The following is a 23025-nucleotide window of genomic DNA, read 5'->3' as shown; positions in this document are numbered from 1 at the left end:
CAATATTTTCAATTGAACGGCTAACAAAGACTAGATCCAGCACAGAACTAGAAAATTCAGTAATACGAGTAGGCTGGTTGACTACTTGCATTATGTTTTTAGCAAGCATTTAGTCAAACATATACTTAGAATGACTGTTGTGCATACTGTCAACGGGTGGTTAGTTCCAAATAGGCCAGGCAAGTTGAAATCCCTGGTCTAAATTATCTTGTTGTGAGAAAATATAGCCATATGGTAATACAAATTATTCATTAATTGGAGGTGAGAATCGAGTGCTCTATGCAAAGAAAATAAAATACTCTGCCCAAAAAAATTGACATTTAAGGTGACACTCTGATGGTTGTCAATTTGTTGTAAAGGAAATGCAGACAATGGTTTTTTTACTAGAACGGCAACTCCGCCCACTCTTGACTCTCGATCACGGCGAAGTACGCGAAAAGTGCTAGAAAAAATATCATCATTAATATCTTCATGTAACCAAGTTTCCGTCATTACCACTTTATGTGGGTTATATTCTAAGCACATAGCTTCCAGGTTTCCGCACTTGGTCATGATGCTTCGCGCATTTAAATTCAGCAGGCATAGTTCTTTGACTTGCGGGGTGACACGTCATTGATTAGGCGAGTTGTTTTCAGTTCTGTCAAGCTTAACTCTTCATTTTTATTGTCACATCATATGAAGATATTTTTTTCCGATCTTCAGTTTGTCATTGACTAAAGCCACTTTTTGTTTCAGCAGTCTTTCTTCCTTAGCGCTTTCCCAGACAAACTTTCGTTTCCTGAGCGTGTCTCGAGAATAATCGTTTTCACTGATATTTTCCCACCTTTTAGCTTATGACAGTTATTCAGCGCTTCTTGCTTTTTGTTGTAATTCTGGAAAAAACAATTGCTGGTCGGTAGCCACTGTCTTTCCCTAGCCTATGTATCCTGCCAACCGAAGTGCAATTTACATTAAGTGTCGTAGAAAAAAATGTCGCTGATCTTAATCTTCCTTAATGCCGAAAATAGCTAAGTTTGAGCGCCTACTGCGATCCTCCATTTCTGTAATTTTCGCCTGAAGGAAGTTGGCTGTCTTTTCCCGGGCGTCCACAAAGGCTGCATGCTTTTCCAGCTCCGTATTCCTGATATTCATATCGGAAATAAGTTTCTTCATCTCCGTTTGTTCCGTCCTGAGTGCAGCTATCTAATTTGTCAGTTTATTTTCCCCTAGCAGCAGTGTTCGTAGGAGACCAGTAGTACTGCCATCGTCTAGATCGGGAACGGGATTTCTTTCGATGTCTCCGCACAAAAGCAATGCGCATACGCAGTAAACAACAAGCACAAAACAAAGAAGCTGTTTGGGGCTCGGCACGACCAGAAGACAGCGAGAGTCGTTTTTCATGGCAGAATAATAGGTACCAACCTGCACAATGCAGCAGAAAGGACTCTGTAGCCACATGCTGACGCTGGGTCCGCCGAGCCCACTGAAGCAGGAACTTGCTGGCCGGTCTTTTAAAGGCAGCTCTGACGAAATCACGTGTCTACCATAAGAAGGCACTGCAGATGTGACGTCACAGGGTACTTAGTAGGGATGTCCATGTGCCGATGACGTGGTTGAAACAATGCTGCACGCGTTTCCTTATGATGGATAAGGCTGTGCATACGCTCCGGTCAGAGCAAGGAAAGTAACCTGCACAAGGGAGCTGAAAGGATTCTGTAGCCACATGGTGACGCTGGGTCCGCCGAGCCCACTTAGTCTAATCAAGAACCGCCTAATCAGGAAAGCAGGCTCATCATAGGGCCATCAAGGATGGTGAGAAGGCCGGGATGTCCGTATCTTCAGCGACCAGTATTTTCGTCATATGAAGAGGTGTCGAACGGAAGGGCGGACCAAAATAAAGACAGTTCAATGCTGGCACAGCCGATTACCGCATGATAAACGGTGAAAAACTCACAGCCCAGAATGATATCGTGAGAACAGCGGGGGCGACACTAGAAACTCGGCTGTGTGCAAAACGTCCACGATAACCAGGTGAGCCCTGCACGCTGCCAGAGATTCAGTGCGGTGCGGGCTCGCAGTGCGGGGGCAAAAGTTAGATGCAGGTGCCGCCACTTTACGTAGTCTTCTGCAAGTCTTCAGCTGCTGTCTCTGCTAATAGCAGAGACAGCAGCGCCCGTGTCGACAAGAGCGAGAACGGTGACGCCATCATAAAACACCTCGGCAACATTAGCGAGAGAAGATAGAGGACTGGACTGTTCGAGAGAAGCGCAGTTCTTGTCTCCGTGTCTGCGGCTTTTAGTTTTCCAACGGGTGGGAAGGAGAGCGACGGCGCATGGAAGAGAAAGATCACAACGGGGAAAACGTGACCGACAGGAAGAGTAGGAGCCACGACCAAGATGGACGGGTTCCGCAGATGGGCCGGAGGAAATGGGTAGAGAAGGAGACGCAGGGTCTTAGTGGGACGGATGTGCACCGTCCCAGAAATTTGCCGGTGTTTGCGTCAAAGCCGTACGATGTGGCCCGGAAAGCAATAGGCATAATAGGTCGGGCGGTGGTCCTGAGTGCGGCATGGGATCATGATGGCGGGGCGATGCGGCGCGTATCGACAGGTAGGTGCTGGCGTTGATGGCAGCGGCGCGACGGATGGGTGGGCGACATGGGCGTCGTGGTGCCGTGGTCTGGCGGCAACAGCAGCGTACGTGAGGGGGGAGTCACAGATGGAAACCATGGGCTGGAGGGCAAAACGTCTACGACCTGCTCCTTAATGGCACGTCGAAGCATGAGATCAAGAGATGGCGCAGGGTCTCCACACACCGGTAGTATTGATAGTTGGCAGGCCACCTCTTCTCCGTATACAGGCTTGATGTCAGGAAGCAGTGAGGTAGGGTCAGGAGCCAGACTGCAATCCGCCAGCGCAGAAAGTGACGCGCCGGGCAGCCGGACCGGCGTGTAGGAACCCCTCTGTTTCTACCTAACGTTATAGCTTTGGCAGAGTTGGATAACATCGACGACAGTGCGCGGATTCTTGCCGAGCAATATCTGGAAGCCGCCGTCGGAGAAACCCTTTGAAATGTTAATTCTATCAACCTCAGACATTGACGGGTTCATGAGCTTCCGCAGGTCGAAAGATCCTCGGCGTAACTCGCGAAGCTTTCGTTGCGTTGCCGAGGACAAGCGCGGAAGCGTTGTTCGGCGCGCAGTTTGCGCACACCTGGGCGGCCGAATACCTCGAGAAACTGGTCTTCAAGGAAAAATAAATAGGCAAGTTGGCCTGATGATTTCATAACATCAGTCGCTTTGGGACGTTAAACCTCATGAACCAAAAACCATTTCGGAACCACAAATGAGCCAAGTCGGTCAGATTTAACTGAACGTTACCGACCTTGGTAGCATCGTCTCACTTGTAGGCGCTGCCGCGCTTGAACGACGACAACCAGTCGTCGAAACCGGGGTCGTCGGCGGCGTTGAAGACTCTGGGATCGTGCTGCTGGAGCCCGTCGGAACAGAACAGAGAATGGTAGGAGAAGGGATGCGGGCTGTCTGGCTGGTGGCTTTCGGGCATAACGGACGTCGGAGCTAAAGAGGGGCTACGCACCTTCAGGATGAAAGGGAGACACAGGCAGAACTTCTACCAAACGTAAGAGGGGGTTGCGGCCGATTTTAAGCAAGGTCGCTTTGCGACGCCTAAGAAGGTTCATGCCAGGCGTTCGGGCTTCGAGCGAGCATCACACCTTTAAGTCGTCACCTTCCTTTCGCCACAGTAGACTGGCTAGATCACCACATACGTTAGTACAAAATGTAGGGGATCGGGCAGGCTCGAAAGAAGAAAAGGAGCCAAAAATTGTAGGGAGAATAGTTATTGAAAAAATCAGAACATATAACAGAAAAGAGTGAAATGTCAGGACGCATATGGATAAGAAAGCTCCAGTAGCAAAAGAATGCTAAACAGATCTTTATGGAAGTGTAAATAATCAGGGTGCTGAAGATGAAGCCAGCGGCGTGAGAGGACTGGGGGTCCCGTCCGTAACGAGGAGGAATTAACAAAAGCCTTACATTGAATACAAAGACCAAGAGCGGCTGGTGAGAATCATGTGACTATAGATCTGGTGAAGAACGGTGGAGAATTTGGGCTACAAATGCTTGCCACACTTCTCACGCATGCCGTGTGACCTCGAGTGTAAAGGAATCTTCAAATAATGTTATCATCGTAATCCATAAGAAAGGTGACGCCGAGGACTTGAAAAGTTATAGACCAATCAGCTTACTCTCTGAACGTATTAACAAGATAATCGCTAAGTGAAATAGATCAACATTCGATTGAGGAAAAAAAATTACCAGGAAGAGCTTCTCGACAATGGACTGTATGAACCAGGTGACAGCGAAGAGCGAACAATAAAACCCCCCGCCGTATGTAGCCCTCATAGATTGCGAGACAGCACCTGACTCGATGAAAACTACAGCAGCCTTGAAGCCACTGCGCAACAAAGGTGTAGAAGAAGCATACCTAAGAGTTCTGGAAAATATGTATAGTGGTTGAACAGCGACCATAATGCTGCACAACGAAAGTTATAAAATACGAATTAGGAAGCGTGTCAGACAAGGAGACAGCATCTCTCAGCTAACCTTCATCTCGCGTTTCAAGAGGGATTTTTAAAACTGCATTGGAAAGAATAAATATAAAAAATTGACGCCTGCGATAGCCGCTAGTACGAAATTCGAGCGCAGCTCTTCGCGTTTTTTACGACACGGCTGGGAGGTGGCGCTTTATGCTGCTAGCCACCCACCGGGAACCTTCCGTTGCAGTCACCTTCCGGTTGTCTATTCCTCCGCTCTCGCCAGATGGCATATCCAGCTTCTACTGCCTGGCGTCTCTCAGGTGAGATGGTGACCTTTCACCGACAACGCCGATGCCTGCAACGAGGAATGGAGGAATGAGTGCCTAAGAGCTGCGCTCTTAATTTATTTGAGAATTACTCCTTAGGAACCTACAGTTGGCTGCTTATATCGCCCTGCTATGTAACTCAAAAGACGAATGACAAATCATGAGGGGAAAGGACTAAGCGAGGTCCAAAAATCTGTGTGCAAAAAATTTAATCTTCAGCAGTGCTAGACTGGAGCAACAGTTTTTACCATCGACAGCGAAGCGTCGGAAGTGGCAAGAGGAGACAGCTACCTTGGCAGGCAGTCGCCGCATATCCTGACCACGAAAATAAAATAACTAGGCGAATATAAAGATGGTGGAGTGCATGTGGCAGGCGCTCTGAGCTGGTTAATCCCATTTTACCAATATCTCTCGAGAGGAAAGCATGTAACTATTGAATACAATCGGTACTTACCGATGGAGCTAAATCATGTAGCTTAACAAAAGGGTTAAATTTAAGTTGAGGACAATGCAGGCGCTGAGGAAAGAAAATGATAGCTGTAGCGCGAAGAGACAAGAAGAGAATAGAGTGGATCAATGAACAAACTCGAGTAATGACATTGGAGTCGCAATAAAAGAAAGATCGGCAAGGGCAGGGCTATTAATGCGGACAGAAGTCCGCCGAAAGCCAAAAAGGGGACATCGAGGAAAATTCCATACAATTGTTCTTTTTTATTCTTTGCCTCTGTGTGGGTAAGTTGACGTTTCTTACGATGAGAAAAATGCAGGTATAGACCATAATTTTGGATATGAAATGCTTCCCGCCCGTCGCATCAAACTCTGGACGTCCATAGAGAAAACAATGGGCTACTACCATGCTGAACTGGATCGCAGAGTAGCGCAGCCTCTGGCATCCACCCGAAAACGTTCGACGCGCTCATTTCTCTTTCCAAGTCAGTGCGTGCTGGCGACACATGTATTTCGGTTTTAGGTGACTTCTAGTTTACAGTAACTGCGTTTTCCATTAGGGCTGTTTCTGATGAGAACATGGTACCCAGCGATACACGCCAACATTTAATTGTCCTCAGTGTCCCTTTAAAGGTAACAGAGTGGTTTCAAGACAAAGGCAGCGTAGCAGAGCGCGGCAGAATGTTCGTTGGGCGGATAAAATTAAAAGGTTTTTGGAGATAACATGGCTGGAACTGTTACAGGATAAGGTTAATTGGAGAGGTATGGGATAGGCCCTTGTTCTTAACGTAATTAGGGTAATAATAAGGTTGATAGCGTGCTTTATTCACTCCTGCGACAAACGTGACGCACCTAATTGTGTTACAAGAAATAGGTTTTGCACAGCAATTTTTATTGGGTGGATAGTTAACAACAATCACTAACCACTGAAAAGGTCAGGTTGCGTAAAACACCGCTATAGGTAATAGTTAACGCGTTCAAGCTCTAAGTCACCTTGTCATTCTTGGGTACTTTCAGAAGGAAATTGTGAAGTGAGAAACTGTCATAGAAAATTATTGTGCTTCACTGTGCTTTGTATTTAAGGCGGACGCCGTGAGAAAGCATAGTTCTAGTTATAGGAACATTCAAAGTTTTGACTGACCGCAGATTGTCACGTGTGAGCAGTAAGGCGGGTGCATGCATGTTAGTCGCTATTTATCCACAACTCATGACTTCCAGCAATGCAAGAGTCAAGCCACTTTTGTAGCGCAATGCTTTTTTGGCATGAGGTTGGGTTTAGCTTTGAATAAATCCGAGGAGCTATTGTTAACATAACGCACCAAAGTAAGAAGTCTGCGCATCTGACTAATGCAGTACTTTTTCGCGTATGCAGACAATTGGTCACGAAATCACACACGCCTTTGATGTCAGAGGATTCCACGTGGACGACGAAGGCCGTGTTGAGACCTGGGGCCCTAACCTCACGGACGAGGTTTTCCTCCAGAAAGCACTGTGCGTGCGCAAGCAACACTACCAGGTTAGTGCACTTAATTGTTGACTGCCGATGGTATAAGTACGTTGAACAATGTTCTTTCTCTTCACACCCGGTTCTCGGAAGCCTGATGCAGCCAGGATATTTACAAGGGCTCATTAAAAATTGTCAACGTAATATCTTTCCTTCTTGTATCTACTTCACATGCACGAGTGCTTGTTAAGCTCTACGTCTAAGTTTCAGAACCTTGAGTGAAACCGCCGTGGCGCTCGGTGTCAGGGCATGCACGTAGTAGTGTTTCTGACCTTTTCTACGTAAAGCGATGACGTAGAAGCGGGGTGGTTTGTGTGAAAATAAATCTCACAGTATCTAATTATCACACTACATACCTGCCCCGCTTTGTTAGCGAAGGAATAAATGCCAAGGTTAAAACTGTATTGCATTGGTTGAAGACCCCTGAATACTTCTGCTTAGCGGATTTGTTTCAACGTTCAGTAAGATTGCAAAAAACAGGGATGTTCTCACAAGTTTCCTGCAAGGCTAGTGGACTGTCACAGTACAACTTCGTTACACTACAATGCACTCTGGAGTCCATTCGAGATACTCTGGCGCGTTAAATGTGTGCAAATGTACGGCGCATTATTGTTCAGAAATGCGGTAGGCTATTTAGAGCCGTGATGAAAAACAAACTGTTACGTGATGCTTACAATGAAGGTATTGCTATTTCATAGTTACGGCCGTTTGGTTTTGGATAAGGTCCAGTATGACTAATGGTTGGCACTCCGAAGAGATTTCTAAGCAGAGAAAAACCCGATTTCACTCAGAAGTTTGCCTTACATAGGGCCTTCTTCTTGGTGCACATTGCTGAAGACACTAAGGGAATTGGCCTTTATCATGTGATGACATCAGGGGGCTTTTTCGCTTGACTGATTATTGCAACATTCTGTTAGGAATTGCGATTAATCACGGTAGACGATGACTTACGCTAGTGCATTTTAGAAGGGACAGGCCAAAATACGCGTACAGACCTGACGTCGTATTGGCGTCACTCTATCAAGCACTACACACGCTAACAAAACCTGCTCCTAGGCTATTTCTGCTTAAGTACTTGCAACTGGGCTTGTTGACGCATATTCGTGTAAGACATAATAGCTCAAACTGGCAAAACGGACGACGAAGGTAAAAGGACGAGCGCTACACTTTCAACAGGGTTTATTCAGGGAAGAGCGTATATATAGCCTCTGACCTTATCCATGCTCTTAATCTCAATTTGACAAACATCTACCTTTCACAGATATGCCTCAAGAAACATCATTTCACTGTGCCGAATAATAACCGAGGTATCACTGATGCAGTTGTCACCTCGTTTCTTGATATAAAAGGCTTCCACGAGCTCACGTTCGGTCTTATCTCGGCTTTTCAGTAGCACTTTGCATTCAGGCAGTCGGGGCTTGCAGCCTATACGTTTCTCTTTCGAGCATGCTTGGCAGTGGTCTGGAAGATGGGCTCCTTTCTTATTCAATGAATTCTTGTGTTCAAGCAGGCGCTCATTAAGACACCGGCCGGTCTGTCCAACGTACACCTTCCCGCATGTAAGCGGGAACCCGTACACCCCTCCTTTCTTGCAGCCAACAAGTGGCGTTCGGTGTCTGATGGCGCACACTTGCATTTCCTTTCTCCCAATACGTGAGCACATTCCGGCAAGTTTTCGCCGCGCTGAAAATTCCACGTTGACGCCGTACTTATTGGCCACCTTCTTGAGATTATGAGAGGTGTGGTGTACGTAGGGTACAACTTCCGGCCTTTCCAGCCTTTTTTTCTTTAGGTCTGTTGTTTTCATTGCTGCTGCTTTTTCAGCAAGGTCTGCGTCACGGAGAGAACCAGGAGAGCCGGGAAGCCTGCATTCTTCAACCTGGACACCTGAGATGCAAAGTTGGCGTGCATGGCATGGTGGCAGGACTTCTTTAGTGCGGACGCTAGGCACTGGGAAGCGATAGCCCTCTTAACAGTCTTAGAATGGTTTGAATGAAATGGCAACAAATCTTTCTTGGCGCGTGGACAGTATCGCCAGCAAACATGGAAGGGTGAATGGTTAGGGTGAGATCTAAAAACTGTACTTGGTTATTACTGCTAGGCAGTTCGTGAGTGAAGGTGAGGCCCATGCTGTTTCGACCAAACGTACCTAAAACATCAGCTACTGCTTCGTCAAAACTAAAATCGCTATCTGCCAACAAGACCAGGTAATCGTCTACATATCTAAAAACGAGGACTATACAATCTGTGTCAAGTGCTTCACTCAAGGAGTGGTCAATTTCAGATAAAAATATATTACAAAGTACCGGAGCGACACACGAGCCAATGCAAATGCCCTTTTTTGTAGACACGTTTGGTCATTGAAATCAATAAAAGTGGCCTTCAGATAAAACTCAAGTAATGACATGAAGTTGTCCACATTCAGACCAGAAGCGTTTTGAAAGGCCGTGGCTCCATTCCTATCAATGCAATCACGCACTGCAGGAAAGAGATGTCGATGCGAAACCGAGTAGAAAAGATCTTCTACATCAATGGAAAAACCAAACCTAATGTTCCTATTAGTCTGAAGGAAGGCTATCACATCATCAGAGTTCTTAGTTCCAAATGTGTCTTCTATTTCCAGAGTGTTCAGGTCCTTGAGCAAAAATTGACTGATTTGCCGTTGCCAAGTATCCTTTTCGCTTACTATTGTCCGGAAAGGTATTTCCGGCTTGTGAGTTTTCGCCGAGAAAAAGACCGATAGGCAGTTCTTTTCACACTTCCTGATGGCACTAGCTAGTTTATGCAGGTGCAGTTCCTCACAAAATGACACTGCACCTTTCTTCATTTGCTTCGTTTTCACTTCCACGGACCTGAAGTTCTTCTTGACTGCTTCTATTGCCTTTTTTTGTACAAACCGGACGGTATTATAACAAAACCGCCTTCATTGTACGCCTGCACAAGCTGCAGATCATTCGCTCTAAAAACGAAACGACCTTCGCCGTGGGATCAGCTCGATGGCTGTGCGGGTTTGGATCTCTGACTGACCTAGTGAGGGCGTCAACACCGTCCAAGAGGCACCTTTCCTGGTTTTCTTTCGTTGTTTTGTTGGCCAGTCGTCGGTTAAGGGCTAGCCATTCGTGTGGCTTGAGTTTGGCTTGTACGCTGAATTTTGGGCCTTCCTTCAGGACTGCCGCTATTCCTTCCGGGAGTTCAGGTCCTCCCAGGACTAACACATCATGGCGTCCGGGATCCTTGGTCTCCCCCTTCTTCAGTTGTTTCAAGTGTCTCGATACATGGTTCATGGTGCACTTCCACCAAAACTCTGTTGTCTGGGCTGCGAGCTTCTTGCTTTCTCGATGTCTGATGGCCGCCAGCCACTCTTGGTCTTGGGCGTAGTATGCTGCCCTTAGAAGATCTTGAAGCAGCCTCACTTGGTACCACAGTTCGGACCGGAGTATCTTGCAGACACGTTTGGCGTGGCCTACGGTGGGTCTGAAAGGACCGAAGAGGCCAGTGACTTCACTAGGTACGTGTCCTTTTCGCAGGAAGAATCCAAGTAGCCTGGCCCGGCACGTTGAGGCAACGATGTTTGCGATGAGCAGGGGAACATGGGAAGGCGAGGGTTGAACACAAAACAGAGAGCCCGATGTAGAAGAAATATGACTAAGAAGTACTTGCAACTGGGCTTGTTGGTGCATATTCGTGAAAGACATAAGAGCGCAAACTGGCAACACGGACGAGGAAGGGAACAGGACGAGCGCTACAATTTCAACAGGGTTTATTCAGGGAAGAGCGTATATATAGCCTCTGACCTCATCCATGGAAGTTGTACCCTACGTACACCACACCTATCATAATCTCAAGAAGATGGCCAATAAGTACGGCGTCAACGTGGTATTTTCAGCGCCGCGAAAACTAGCCGGAATGTGCTCACGTATTGGGAGAAAGGGAATGCAAGAGTGCGCCATCAGACACCGAACGCCACTTGTTGGCTGCAAGAAAGGAGTGGTGTACGAGTTCCCGCTTACATGCGGGAAGGTGTACGTTGGACAGACCGGCCGGTGTCTTAATGAGCGCCTGCTTGAACACAAGAATTCATTGACTAAGAAAGGAGCCCATCTTCCAGACCACTGCCAAGCATGCTCAAAAGAGAAACGTATAGTCTGCAAGCCCCGACTGCCTGAATGCAAAGTGCTACTGAAAAGCCGAGATAAGACCGAACGTGAGCTCGTGGAAGCCTTTTATATCAAGAAACCAGGTGACAATTGCATCAGTGATACCTCAGTTATTATCCGGCACAGTGAAACGATGTTTCTTGAGGCATATCTGTGAAAGGAAGATGTTTGTCAAATTGAGATTAAGAGCATGGATAAGGTCAGAGGTTATATATACGCTCTTCCCTGAATAAACCCTGTTGAAAGTGTAGCGCTCGTCCTGTTCCCTTCCTCGTCCGTGTTGCCAGTTAGCGCTCTTGTGTCTTTCACGAGTATTCCTGCTTAATTCTCGCCACAGTCTTTAACGGATTTTTCCTAGTTTAAACGCAAAGGTAGGCAGGCCTTCAAAGAACCGGAAGTCTTGTAATATACGTTGCTACGAGAAGAGAAAATAAAATCTGATTTGGTAGATGTGCTTTCTTCGGTGTACGTTGCACTTTCTTGTTGTCAAAATCGTCACTAAAAAGACGTTTTTTTTGCGCAAAAAAAGGCCGCTGTTTGCTAATCGTTTCCTGCACCATAAAAAGCGCGAAAAAAATACGCATTATAAGATGTTCTGCTCAATATTCCAATTTCACTTCGAATTTTAGATAACCCCCTACCTCTTTTCCAATATAAAATACAGATCGAAAAGGAAGGGCCACCTATATAACATGTGGTGGCAGGAATCCCCTCAACGACGCTGACGACCGGCAGAACGTCATATATGCCGGGAGGTCACCCATTGCATTAACTGCGGTGCGGAAGATTTGCATGACATTGAAGCACGGTATTTAAAAAACAATAGCTTGTATGATCTTTCGGGCAAAGTAACCCCAAAAGCTACGAAGAACGCACAATCGGCTCCGCTAACATAGAGTCGGTTCAACATGGCTGCAATCATTCGAGATAAATACGGTCGCATCTCACGAAGTGATAATGCCGCGTGTTAGCGGCAATGAATATTGTCACGACCCAACTAGACGGGCAGGCGGGCATAGGGGACCACACATCTATCAACAGTGTCGATTATTTTCTGGAAGTTGGGAGGAGCGCAGCAGAGCCTGAAGGGGAGGACGCGGAATTTGTAGAGCCCATCCGGTTTGACGAAGGCGGTTTTCGCATGGTCCCGATAATCAACTTCTACTTGCCCATAACCACTTCTGAGGTTGACCGAAGAGAAGTACTTTTCGATTGAGGAAATCGTCATACGTGGCAAGGGTAGACGTCTTTATCTGTAACACCCTTCCTGTAATCGACGTAGAAGCGCAGGGTTCTGTCTTCTTCATGAGGACGACGTAAGTCGTCCACTAGGGTTGAAGTAGTCCGCACCTGTATCGACTAACACACTGACCTCCTCCTTGTCGACGAGAACAGGGATGTCCAAGGAGATCCGGCCTAGAGCGGTGCCTGCAATGTCGGTTGGCAGTGAGTCGATCGTTGCGGCGGCGGAAGCTAGTCGGTTATTCAGGGGTCGGCGTCAGGGTGATTCAAATGGCGTGTCGCTGAAGACTGTTCGGCGATTCGTCGTTCGACGTCGTGGCCATTCTATTGGTGCGGCAGTCGTAGCTTTTCGGCGTATCGGCGTTCGGCGGCCTCGCATCCGAATGTCGCCGGATATAGTTTTCCAGACGAAAGCTGGAGGAACCCCGTTGAGCTGCGGCATAACGGAACCCTGAAGGCGAAGCGCGGCGTGGCTAAGGCGACTAACGGCCTGGAGAGGGCGCGGAACTACGCTGGCGGATGGCGTACTCTGCAATATCCCGAGGCCGCTCACCAGGTCGTAGACTAAGACTGTCGGAGAAAGATTATCGCAGTCCCAATTAGCGGTAACGGCGCCCCCGGTATAGATGATCGACCTCGTCATACAGGTAGCACAGAGATCGTTGAACTGGAGCACGCCAGAGGTCAATCTTCAGCGGAGCCTGGCGTTGATCCGCCTAGTAAAAAAGCGGTCGGGCTGCGTGCACGGCGGCCACCAGGAGAGCGTAAATCGTGAAGCCAGGTTATTATTCAGGGCGTCGCGAGACGTCCGCAAACATCTGGATGGACAGGGTGGATGGGGCCAGGTGCGGCGCTGAGAAGGCCCTACTGGCTGGATGGGGCAGGTGCGGCACTGAGCCGACAGCAGCGGCCGGTTCCTTAGGATGTGCTGGACTTCTCGCGGATTACGCTAGTCAGAAAATCGGCGCCAAGGGCAAGCGTACCGCGAAGTTTCTGCAGTTCCTCGTGGACCGCGGAGTGGATGAGTTCACGAAGGGAGCTCGAATTCGTCCGGGTGTCGCAGTCAACCGGCTCCATCGCTGAAAGCTTGGGCACGGAATCTCGTTGTCCTGCGTATTGTCAGGACCGCCTTAACAATATTTCCTACATAATGGAGCGTCGGATAGAAACTGCGCGACGGTGTTCGACGAATTACGTACGAGGCCAGAAAAGAACTAATATTTTACACCGCCCATCAGGTGCCGCAGCTTGTTGTCTTCACTCATGGCCGGGTCTACGCGATGGCAAAGACACGTCACAACCTCAACATCTATTGCGACACTATCGTTCGCAAGTTGGATGCGAGAGGTCAGGCGCGCTCCGCTCCGCTCTCTCTCTCTCTCGGCTGTCAATGCTGGCGTACGCACTGAGGCACTGACGTCGGAAGGCCAGCCACGTAGACAATGAGGCCTCGTGATTCTCAATCTACGTCGAGGCAGCGTCTTCAACACTGAAGTACATGTTCTGCATTTTCGCAGCGTCGTCCTAGCTGTTGAACGCCGCCACTCGTTCGATGAGAGCCAGACAGTCCTGGGCATCCTCGGACTGATCATCGTAAAAGGGCTGAGGCTCCGAGGGGTCAAAAGGGTGACATGGGAGGAAGCTGCGGAAATGAAAGTTGCGGTCAAGGTGCGCGGTGTCGTTGCCATGAGGGGAGTGGAATGGAATCCAGGGGCACTCCGTCCGTGTTCTCGGTGGACACGCCTCGGAGCCTCCTGCTTGCACGATGAACACAAGTGGCCACGGGAAGCGGGCGCGCCGTCTCGACCACAGGAGAAGGTAGCATTGATCGCACCTCCACCAGTGCCACGACCCAAGGAGCCGTGTAGGCACACGTAGGGGAGAACCCAAGAATGAGTTCGGTTTTTAAGTCACCGATCCAGGTCTAGCCCCACCGCTCCCCACGAGCCAACGGTCCGCTTCGTCGTTCCCGTTAAGCGCGGAGGCTGCATGTATGAACAATGTCTCTTTAATCCCCCACCCCCGTGCAGTGCACCGAAGGTGGTTTCCGAAAGAGGCAGTTGCACGCCCTGCACACAATTTTTCCCAAACAGAACCACTCATGCAGTACCCCCTCTTAAATGTGTTGACCCAATTGTTTACAATGGAAGGAAATGCCGGCGAAAATAGACACACTGAATACACACTCATGACTTGCACTCACAACCACACATACTCGCACCTATATCCACTCGCGCTCACAGCCAGTCACTGAATGCGCGCTCATGAACACTCACTCTCACAACCACTCACTCACACTCGCATGGGGACCGGCCGCACCGCTTCCTCCACTGTGCGCACGCCTTCGACGGTATCTAATTAGTTTTCTTTGACAATGGTCTTGGACCGTGTCTAAGTACAAATGTTGTTTTTCCTTAACGATGACGTGTCCATGAGTCTTTATGAAGACATTCGAGGCAAGTAGCGAATATAAACACTTCGCGGTGTGAGAAATTGAGACTGTTTTTGAAAAGATTGAGTGATTTCCTCACGAAAAGGGAAATGGTTAGAATATGCCCCTGGTACATATCTGACCTGCGGAAAAGAGGCCCAAAGGGGAGTGGCCATTCTCAATCCCTTTACAACAGGCGGTTCGCCGTACTTAGGGCTTAGAGTAGCGTTGGTCATGCTCTAAGCGCTGCTTATAGAGCAGAGCTGGTTTCGTCTAGCCAGAACAGGTATGGTTTGGTTTGGTTTATGGGGGTTTAACGTCCCAAAGCGACTCAGGCTATGAGAGACGCCGTAGTGAAGGGCTCCGGAAATCTCGACCACCTGGGGTTCTTTAACGTGCACTGACATCGCACAGTACACGGTCCTCTAGAATTTCGCCTCCATCGAAATTCGACCGCCGCGGCCGGGATCGAACCCGCGTCTTTCGGGCCGGCAGCCGAGCGCCGTAACCACTCAGCCACCGCGGCGGCTAGAACAGGTATGCGTGACCGATGTGCGGACTTACGAGCCGTGCAGTACGTTGACTGCGCTGCACATAATCTCTCTGAAGCAGGGTTTAGAAATCAGCGCGGTCTTCTCGCTTGAGGGCGGTGCGTGCGCAGACCACGTGCGCATCTGCTTGGCAATAACAGGCTGCTAGAACTGCACCTAAATATTATCCTGTAGTCCAGCGCTTGGCTGGTCGGCGAAACGCCATCCATGGAAGAATAGGTATGCAGCTAACCTGTGACCAGTTTTGTAGAGTATGCCCTTCTGAAACAGTAGGGCTTACTGAGAAAGAGCCCTATCCAGAAGTTCCTAGAGAAGATCAACGTAACCGGTTGAAAGTATTCCTTGCTGTCCAGATATCATCGTGGGTAAAACGGTATTTTTTCACACGCCAATCTGCGCATGCGCGCATATGCTCCTCCAGCTCCCCTGTTTGAAAACTGCCGGCTCCTACTGCGCGTGCGATGGGCAAAACCTTCTACTTTCACTTCTGAGCCGATTTTTGCTTGGAACGACCGCTCCCACGCCGTCTTTCTTCTCGCAATTATACACGCTTTCCTACGCGTCGCAGCATTAATGCTCTCAATTCTAACTTCCTTGGTAGGCGGTATGTGCATGGTTTTCAGATTTCACCCACTGCCCTGAGGGCGCCACATCTGATGAAAAAGGCGGATTTCTGAAATCAGAACGAGCAAACAAGTTATTCCACTTGAAATATTAAAACTGAAAACACAAACATAAAACAAAATCGCATTTCTGAAGCGCATATCACTTGCCCAGTGCCGAAGATTGGGCGTCAAAAGTCAGAACCGCACTTGCACACGCGGCAGCTTGTGTGCAGTTGTTGATTTGGCAAGTCATCCCGTAGCAACCAAAATTGCCGACGGCGTATTTTCAGGTACGTGATAATGACGGCACCCTTTTCATAACCCTAAAAAACGGTGTTTTTGGACCCTAGGGCGAGCGTGCGGAGCTTAAACCTTAAATCCTTCATGTTCTACGCTTTACGAGCGCTGTCCATTGCCTAACATGCCGGCCTCTTCGACCTGTTTATGAACAGTTCCTTGCCCCCTACCCGTCTGCACCCTCAGCCTTTCTCTTCTCGCCACATTTTTGGCTTTGATGTTCACTGGACGATTTTTTTCGCTCCCTTATCGGCATCGGCAGTTTCAAAAGCAGCGCTCGCCTACACGATATGCTCAATGAAAACTGCCGCCGCTAGCTTGAATTTTATCAGCTTTCGTTCACTTGTACTACTTTTCTTTTTTTGTCGCTTGTTGTCCAGTGAAAAGGTGGCAATACCCAGAGACATTACATTTCAGATCCCTTTCCCGACTATACAATAAAGAAATACGAAATGTACGTTCAACCAATTGAAAAGGGCGCGTCAAATCTGGCTGCCACTTAATATCAAGTGCCGGAAATTGCCGGAAGGTTTCATCACCATCGGCACGAAACAATCAGTTCTTGAGCAGAATAAAACGTTAAATACTACCGCTTCAGCTTTAACCTTACCGTCAAAGCATCACCATGTCCGATGCTATGCATAGAAATAACAAAAACACATGCTTGTTTTGCGACGCAGTGATAATGTAGGTACATGATAGAAACAAGAACCTCTGGCGATACCGAAAAGCGCGCTTGGTTTTCGCGTCGTTCCCGGGCTTGAGCCGAGCTTGTGCGGTTTAAGAGCGGGCCCAGAAAGTCAGGTTTTTCGCGGGGGCCTTGCCCAATAAAAGAATTACGGCCAGACCTGAGCTCCTCAATGCACACCCCTGGAGACAGAAAAAACCGAAGCGTCCACTGCAGTGCTGGAAATCCCACCTTACGCTAGTTATTGCCGAGAAGCTGACAGTTGTTGTTTCACCAGCAAGCATTGGGACTCTGCCTATATGAGTTTGAGCCATGTAGGAGGCATGACACCTACCTTTATAGCAGTGGGAATGAAAAATTCCTTCAAAGAACACGAAACAACTCGTAGCGCCCATTGCAACCGCTGTGGGCCGGCACCCATGCCAGCGGTGAACTAGTAAAGCGAAGAGCAATAAAAATACCGTTCCCGCGATAGCAGATTACTTTGTTCGGTTGCCCCAAAACACCGGCACGATGCCCTAAGCTGCCTCGATTGCCCTCGGCAGTGAATACTTGCTTCCCTCAGCTGCTAGCAACATGTAAATAGCTAAGCACATACCGTTAGCGCGAAACGCATGCGACAAACTTCACTTCGACGTCCACCCGCCACTAACATCAACTCGCTAATGAAGTCATTCACATTCGCTCGCATCTACTGGCAACCACTCACAGCCGCTCACGATGACTCAAATCGACTGATAAATTGTGCCCACTCGCCACTCTCTTCACCATCACATCCACTCACGCTCACGTTTATGTAGTCACTCGCACACATGCCCACTCACACTCACATCCACTCACTCACACTCAAGACCACTCACACTGCCATCCACTCGCACAAACACCCGCGTCCACTCCTACAACCCACTCACACTCGAAGATTTGAGTGTGAGTGAAGAGATATGATTGCACTCAAGGCGAATGTGTCCACCTTTCAGCTATTGAAGTTAGCAAATGATCTTGGATGGGCCGAGTTGGAGGTGCAGAATCTTTTCACTTAGCAGCTGCTATTGGCGTCCACATCCATGCACGGACACCTGGCTTGTATTCCCAGTGGCATTGGCGTAGGTTGTAGTGTCGGACTTCGCTGCGCTGCTGGTCTTCCATCTGCTGCCATGCCAGGCGCCGTGCTTCTTTCCCGCACTGAATTAGGCATCGGCATTGAGGTTATTTGGGCAGAATGGCGTAAATCATGGTAGTGGCATCCTTGCTATGAACTAGCGCAAAAGGCGTGATTTAGCTTGCCTCTTGCACCGCAGTCATGTAGGCGAAGATGGCTTAAAACGAGGTCAAGTCCCAAGTCTTGCGTTGGTGTTGACAGAGACGACAACCATGTCGGCATTGGTCTATGGTGGCTGTGGTCTGCGATGGTGCGCAGTCGTCTTCCGGTGGCTTATTGAACTGTGGAGGAGGACGGTTTGCGTCAGTTGCGCATTGAGTCATGTTCTTTTGTCTCCGTTAAAAATTTTGGCAGTGCTTTTGTTTCGCGATAGCTGTTTCAATTGTTTCACGATATTGACTCCTGGAAAGGGCCAAGTCGGTCCATGCTCTTTGGCGGGGTTTCAGTAGAGTTCAGGAATCCTGCTAGTGGCGTGGGGAGCATTTCGCTCATTATAATCTCAGCAGGTTTTTACACAACGTGCCACATCAATAGATAGTCTGGCCAGCAACACTTGTCTTCAGTGCCGCGAATAGTGTAAGAAAATCCAAAATTACCTGCTGCCTGCTCGTCGTGTGAAAGCTGTAAGCTTATTCGCGAAGACTTGCAGGTACAACAGTGATGTAAGGGGTTTCGTTAGCAGTGAATTTATTATGTACGCAGAAGGAATACAATCTACTTTAGGTCTGGGTTTTGCTCTCTAGCCATGAGGCGCTCTAGGTCGGAGTCCAAGCGTTGCTGCTGTGCACAAGGGCTGGATGATAGGTCGTAGGAAGGCGTCGTCGTCGTGGTGCGGCAGCACATTTACAGGGACTCGTGGCAGGCAGTCGGCGCAAGAGTGCTTGCGTTCGGAATTGTAAACTACGGTCACGTCAGTCTCTTGGAGTCGTAAGCTCCCTCAAACGAGGGGGCCAGACGGGTCCTTCAAGTTGGCAAGCCACCAGAGCGCGTGAGGGTCAGTCACAACTAAGGAAGGCCTGCCGTGCAAGTATATGGGCGGATTTACGACGTGGTCCACACTATCGCAACGCACTCGTGCGTCGTCGTCAGCTTCTGCCTTTGACAAAAAGCGGCTGCCGTACGCTGTTACTCTCTCGCGGCCTTGTAGCTTATGGAACAAAACGGTGCATAGCCGCATGCTGCTTCCGTCTCTATGAACGCTTCACGTCGCGGAGCTTCCCACATAAATTTCTCATCCGGCTTCGTTACCTGCGTCAGGGCTCAGTTTTTTTAGAAACGTCAGTAATAGGGGCCTTGATCCAAAAATCTGCTCAGAGCTTTTTCGTCGGTCGGATGTAGAAACTGTGTGTTGACAACGGTTTTCTGTGGGTCCGTTCGTAATGCATCGTTGCTTGCGGTATGGTATTGAAAGAGCAGCTGCTCGTACACAAAACTGCACTTCTCTGGCTTCAGAGTGAGCCCTGAACACTTGAGCCCCTTGCACGGTCTGAAGCCTTTCTAGATGGTCATACAACGTCGAGAAGAAAACGACGACCTTATCTAAGTATACAAAAAATTCGCCACTTGAGGCCCTCGAGTACTGTTTCTATTGCACGCTGGAATGATGCTGGACCAGAACTACGTCAAAACGACGTTGCCCTGAACTCGTAAAGGCTGCTGGACGTAATGAACGCAGTCTTTACACGGCCCCTTTATCGACCTCGATTTACTAACACGCGCTCTTCAGGTAATTGGAGGAGAAATATTTGGCATCGCACAGGTGGCCGGGTCAGAACATCGTTAGTATACAGAACAGGGTAGACATCTTTCTTCGTTACGTTGCTCAGTCGGCGGTAACCGTCACAAAAGTGGAGGTTAGCTCCTTCTTCCCGATAACGACCGGGCTGTTCATAAGATCTGAAAGCTGGATGGCATCTTCGCACAGCATTTCCTCAGCATGGTCCTGAATAGCTTGGCTTCGCACGTCGAGAGACGGTATGGCTTTAATACAGATGGTGGTGTTGTCAGAGTATATAATGCGATGATTTGCATATGTTCGTCGGATCTTTTACAAGGAAATAAAACACGCTGTAGCTGTAAAGAAGACTCCAGATCACGTCTGGTCGGTGACTGTGCACCTCAACGTTTATGACAAAGGTAGATATGAGGTCATTGGAGAGCGGCTTTTTTTCCGGGTAAGTTCGAAAAGACGAAAACATCTTGTGCAACCTTTGTCCGTAAACTTCCGAGACTAAGTCTATTAAAAATTCCATTTAACATTGAAATAATTTGTGCTGCACCCCTTCGAAATAGTCTCCCTTGCAGTCTATACACAGCTTCTAACGCTTCTTGAGGTCTTAGAAACAGTTTGGAAAACGCTTCTTTTGGCAAGGCTGACAGCTTCTTTGTTGTGGCGTCTTGAATGGCCTCCACACTCCCCATCCAATTACCTAACTACCTTTTAGAGCTCTCTTCACAGGAGGAAACAGGAAAAAATTGCATGGGGAGAGGTCAGCCCAGTATGGTGGATGGGGAAGTACAGCAATGCTGTGCTTGGCGAGAAATCTTGTCACGCTGAGATCAGTGTGCAGCCTCGCGCAGTACACTACGCATGTGTTGGAGCACGCGGATATGAAACTCCTTATTCACCGTCTGCCCTTGTGGGACGAACTCGTGATGTATGACACCTCTAGCATCGAAAAAAAACTATCAGCATCGTCTTTGTTTTGGGCTTCTGTCGCCACACCTTTCTCGACGCCGGAGAGCTGTGGACCCCCATTCGGTGACCTGGCTCTTTGTTTCAAGATCGTGTTGAAAACACCATGTTTCGTCTTCAGCAATGCTGCTGTGGACGAACTCAGCAGCCTTCTCTGCCTCGGAGAGCAATTCAGCGCTCACTGATGCCCGCGAGTCCTTCTGGTGCTGTGGGAGGGAGTGCGGCCAAATTCTGGCATTTATCTTTCGTTTTTCCAATTTTTCAGGCAAAATTTGGTGTCATGTTGTCTTTAAAATGTCGAGAGCATCTGATAGCATGCGCACTGTAATGGTGCGGTCTTGCTGTACGATCGTCCTGATCCGAGCTACGTTGCTTTCATTCCGTGAGGTTGAAGGGCGCCCCTGCCTTGTGTCTTCTTTCACCGATATTCTCCCCACAACGAACCTCTTGTGCCACTCGAACACTCACGCCCGCGATGTCTCGTTGCCGTAAGCATCACGAAGGAGCTCATACGTCTGTGTGGCTGTGTGGCCAAGCTTCACACAGAAGTTTGTTTGCATGTTGTTTGAGGTGGACGTTTTTCTCTCCACATTCACTCACAGTAGAATGCGCAGACGACTAGTGACAACGTAATTTTATACATGTACTGCCATCTAGCGGCTGCCACAGCAATCAACATAAATAGCTGAGAATATGTCGAAAAGATGGCGCTACACCTACGCACCAACTAGGGTGCCTCGATGCCTGCCCGCCGCGCCGCCGTTCAGGGTGGTGACAGCCCCGCGGCGCCGCCATTTTGGTTTGAAGAAGCGCCTCGCGCGCCCGCCGAGCTATCGTTGCAGAGGGCAGGATTCTCACCAATCGCATCGGAAGCTGAAAATTTCTGGCATGTGTGGAATTATGCTTTCGTGCTGAAATGCAGAGCTCATATACTGTTGTAAAAAAGCACAGTAGTCATGTTGGCAGAGCGCTGCGGTGTTACGAGGAGAGGCGATTGGCGAGTCGGAATGTTAATTCAGTTTTCACTGTCGCAATATTATTTCGTTTGGGCGGTGGAAAAAATTTTTGACAAAACCGTTTGTGAAATTACACAACGCTTTTCTGTTCACGTGTCGGTAGGCTCCCTCGAAACTTTGAAGCACATGTTTCGTTTGCGGCGTTTAACAGCAGTTCACGGCCTTATATCACAGAGTCCCGGCCGTATTTTTATTTCACAGTGATGCTGTACACGATGAGTCTAGATTACACATGAGCTACAATTTTGAGCTTCCAATTAGTGTATTGGTGGCATAATAGCACTGTGCATAATCATATCTCTAAAGCAAATGCGGAGGTTTAAATGTGTTTTTAATAACAGCGGTCGTTTCATGCACTCAGTGAGGTATACAGAAAACAGGTAGCTTGCGAAAATGTATATAGACTTTGCAAAATAAATTTTATTCAAGGTTAGCACCAGCGACTGTCTTGCTGCCATATCCGTCACATGAATCATCAGGCTGCATCAGCCAACGCAAATAGATGCGCAGCCTCAGCGTTAAAAAGCGCTCAAGTAGTCTTTTGTTCAGAGTGGGGTGGTCACTGCAGTGCACCGAAAAAGGAGGTACACATTCTTCCAGGATGCGCCTCAAAGTTTTCATGGGACTTTTCAATCGGCATATGTCGCTTTCCTCAGAAAACTTTTTGAAGGCACTCTCCCAGCTTTCAACGAGGCTCAGTACTCCACGACTAACGTAAGTAAGGTTCCATCCACCACTCACATATTCCTTCATTTGCACAAGAGCATGTTCCTCTCCTACTTCTTCTGCAGTAAGCGCATTTGTGCACACAGCACAAGAAGTTACAGTTGACAGCAGTGGTCTCACCAGAAACCCTGCTAGACGGGCCACAATGTTGCTTTCAATATGACAAAGAGGCTCAAGATCTTCAAAATCAAAATCATTTACGTCAACTGGGACTTCTTGCTGTACGTGCCTAATTTCCGCAGAAAAAATGTCTACGAGGTACTCACTGTCATCAGTGTCATAACTGGTGGATTTTGGCACTTTCAAGAACTGGCTCACGGAAAGAATCTTTATGGCATTTTTCACGTCATATAGACTCGGGACTGGTTTCAGCATTCTTATAACAGAGAATAAGTTCTCCAGGCAGTCCTGTGCAAACCGTCCTGTTAATACAAACTTGTATCCACATTCCTTCAGGAGAAAAATGTGCAGCTGCAAAATAACATTCGTCGACATAACAACACCTGCCTTGAATGGCTTCCATACCTTCTTCACACCAATGCTTAGGCTATTAATGACCTCACCAGTGAGGTTTAGCACTGAAATCGCTTCCCTGTATTTCTCTTCATTCATGAAGCTAAGAGCCACAACTGGGTGGCGAGCTGTC

General features: G+C 48.4%; 1 protein-coding gene across 1 annotated transcript in view; it reads left to right on the top strand.

Annotated features, from left to right (window-relative positions):
* LOC144130228 (neprilysin-1-like) overlaps nucleotides 1–23025 on the top strand; it is a 159800-nt gene that overhangs the window by 125483 nt on the left and 11292 nt on the right. The window contains exon 10 of the mRNA XM_077664201.1: nucleotides 6681–6824. Within this exon, the coding sequence (XP_077520327.1) occupies nucleotides 6681–6824 (144 nt within the window). The remainder of the gene's footprint in view (nucleotides 1–6680; nucleotides 6825–23025) is intronic.

The sequence above is a fragment of the Amblyomma americanum genome, chromosome 4, assembly GCF_052857255.1.
Source record: "Amblyomma americanum isolate KBUSLIRL-KWMA chromosome 4, ASM5285725v1, whole genome shotgun sequence".
Taxonomy (NCBI): domain Eukaryota; kingdom Metazoa; phylum Arthropoda; class Arachnida; order Ixodida; family Ixodidae; genus Amblyomma; species Amblyomma americanum.
The sequence above is the reverse complement of the archived record's forward strand: the minus strand, read 5'-3'. Positions and strand labels throughout refer to the sequence as shown.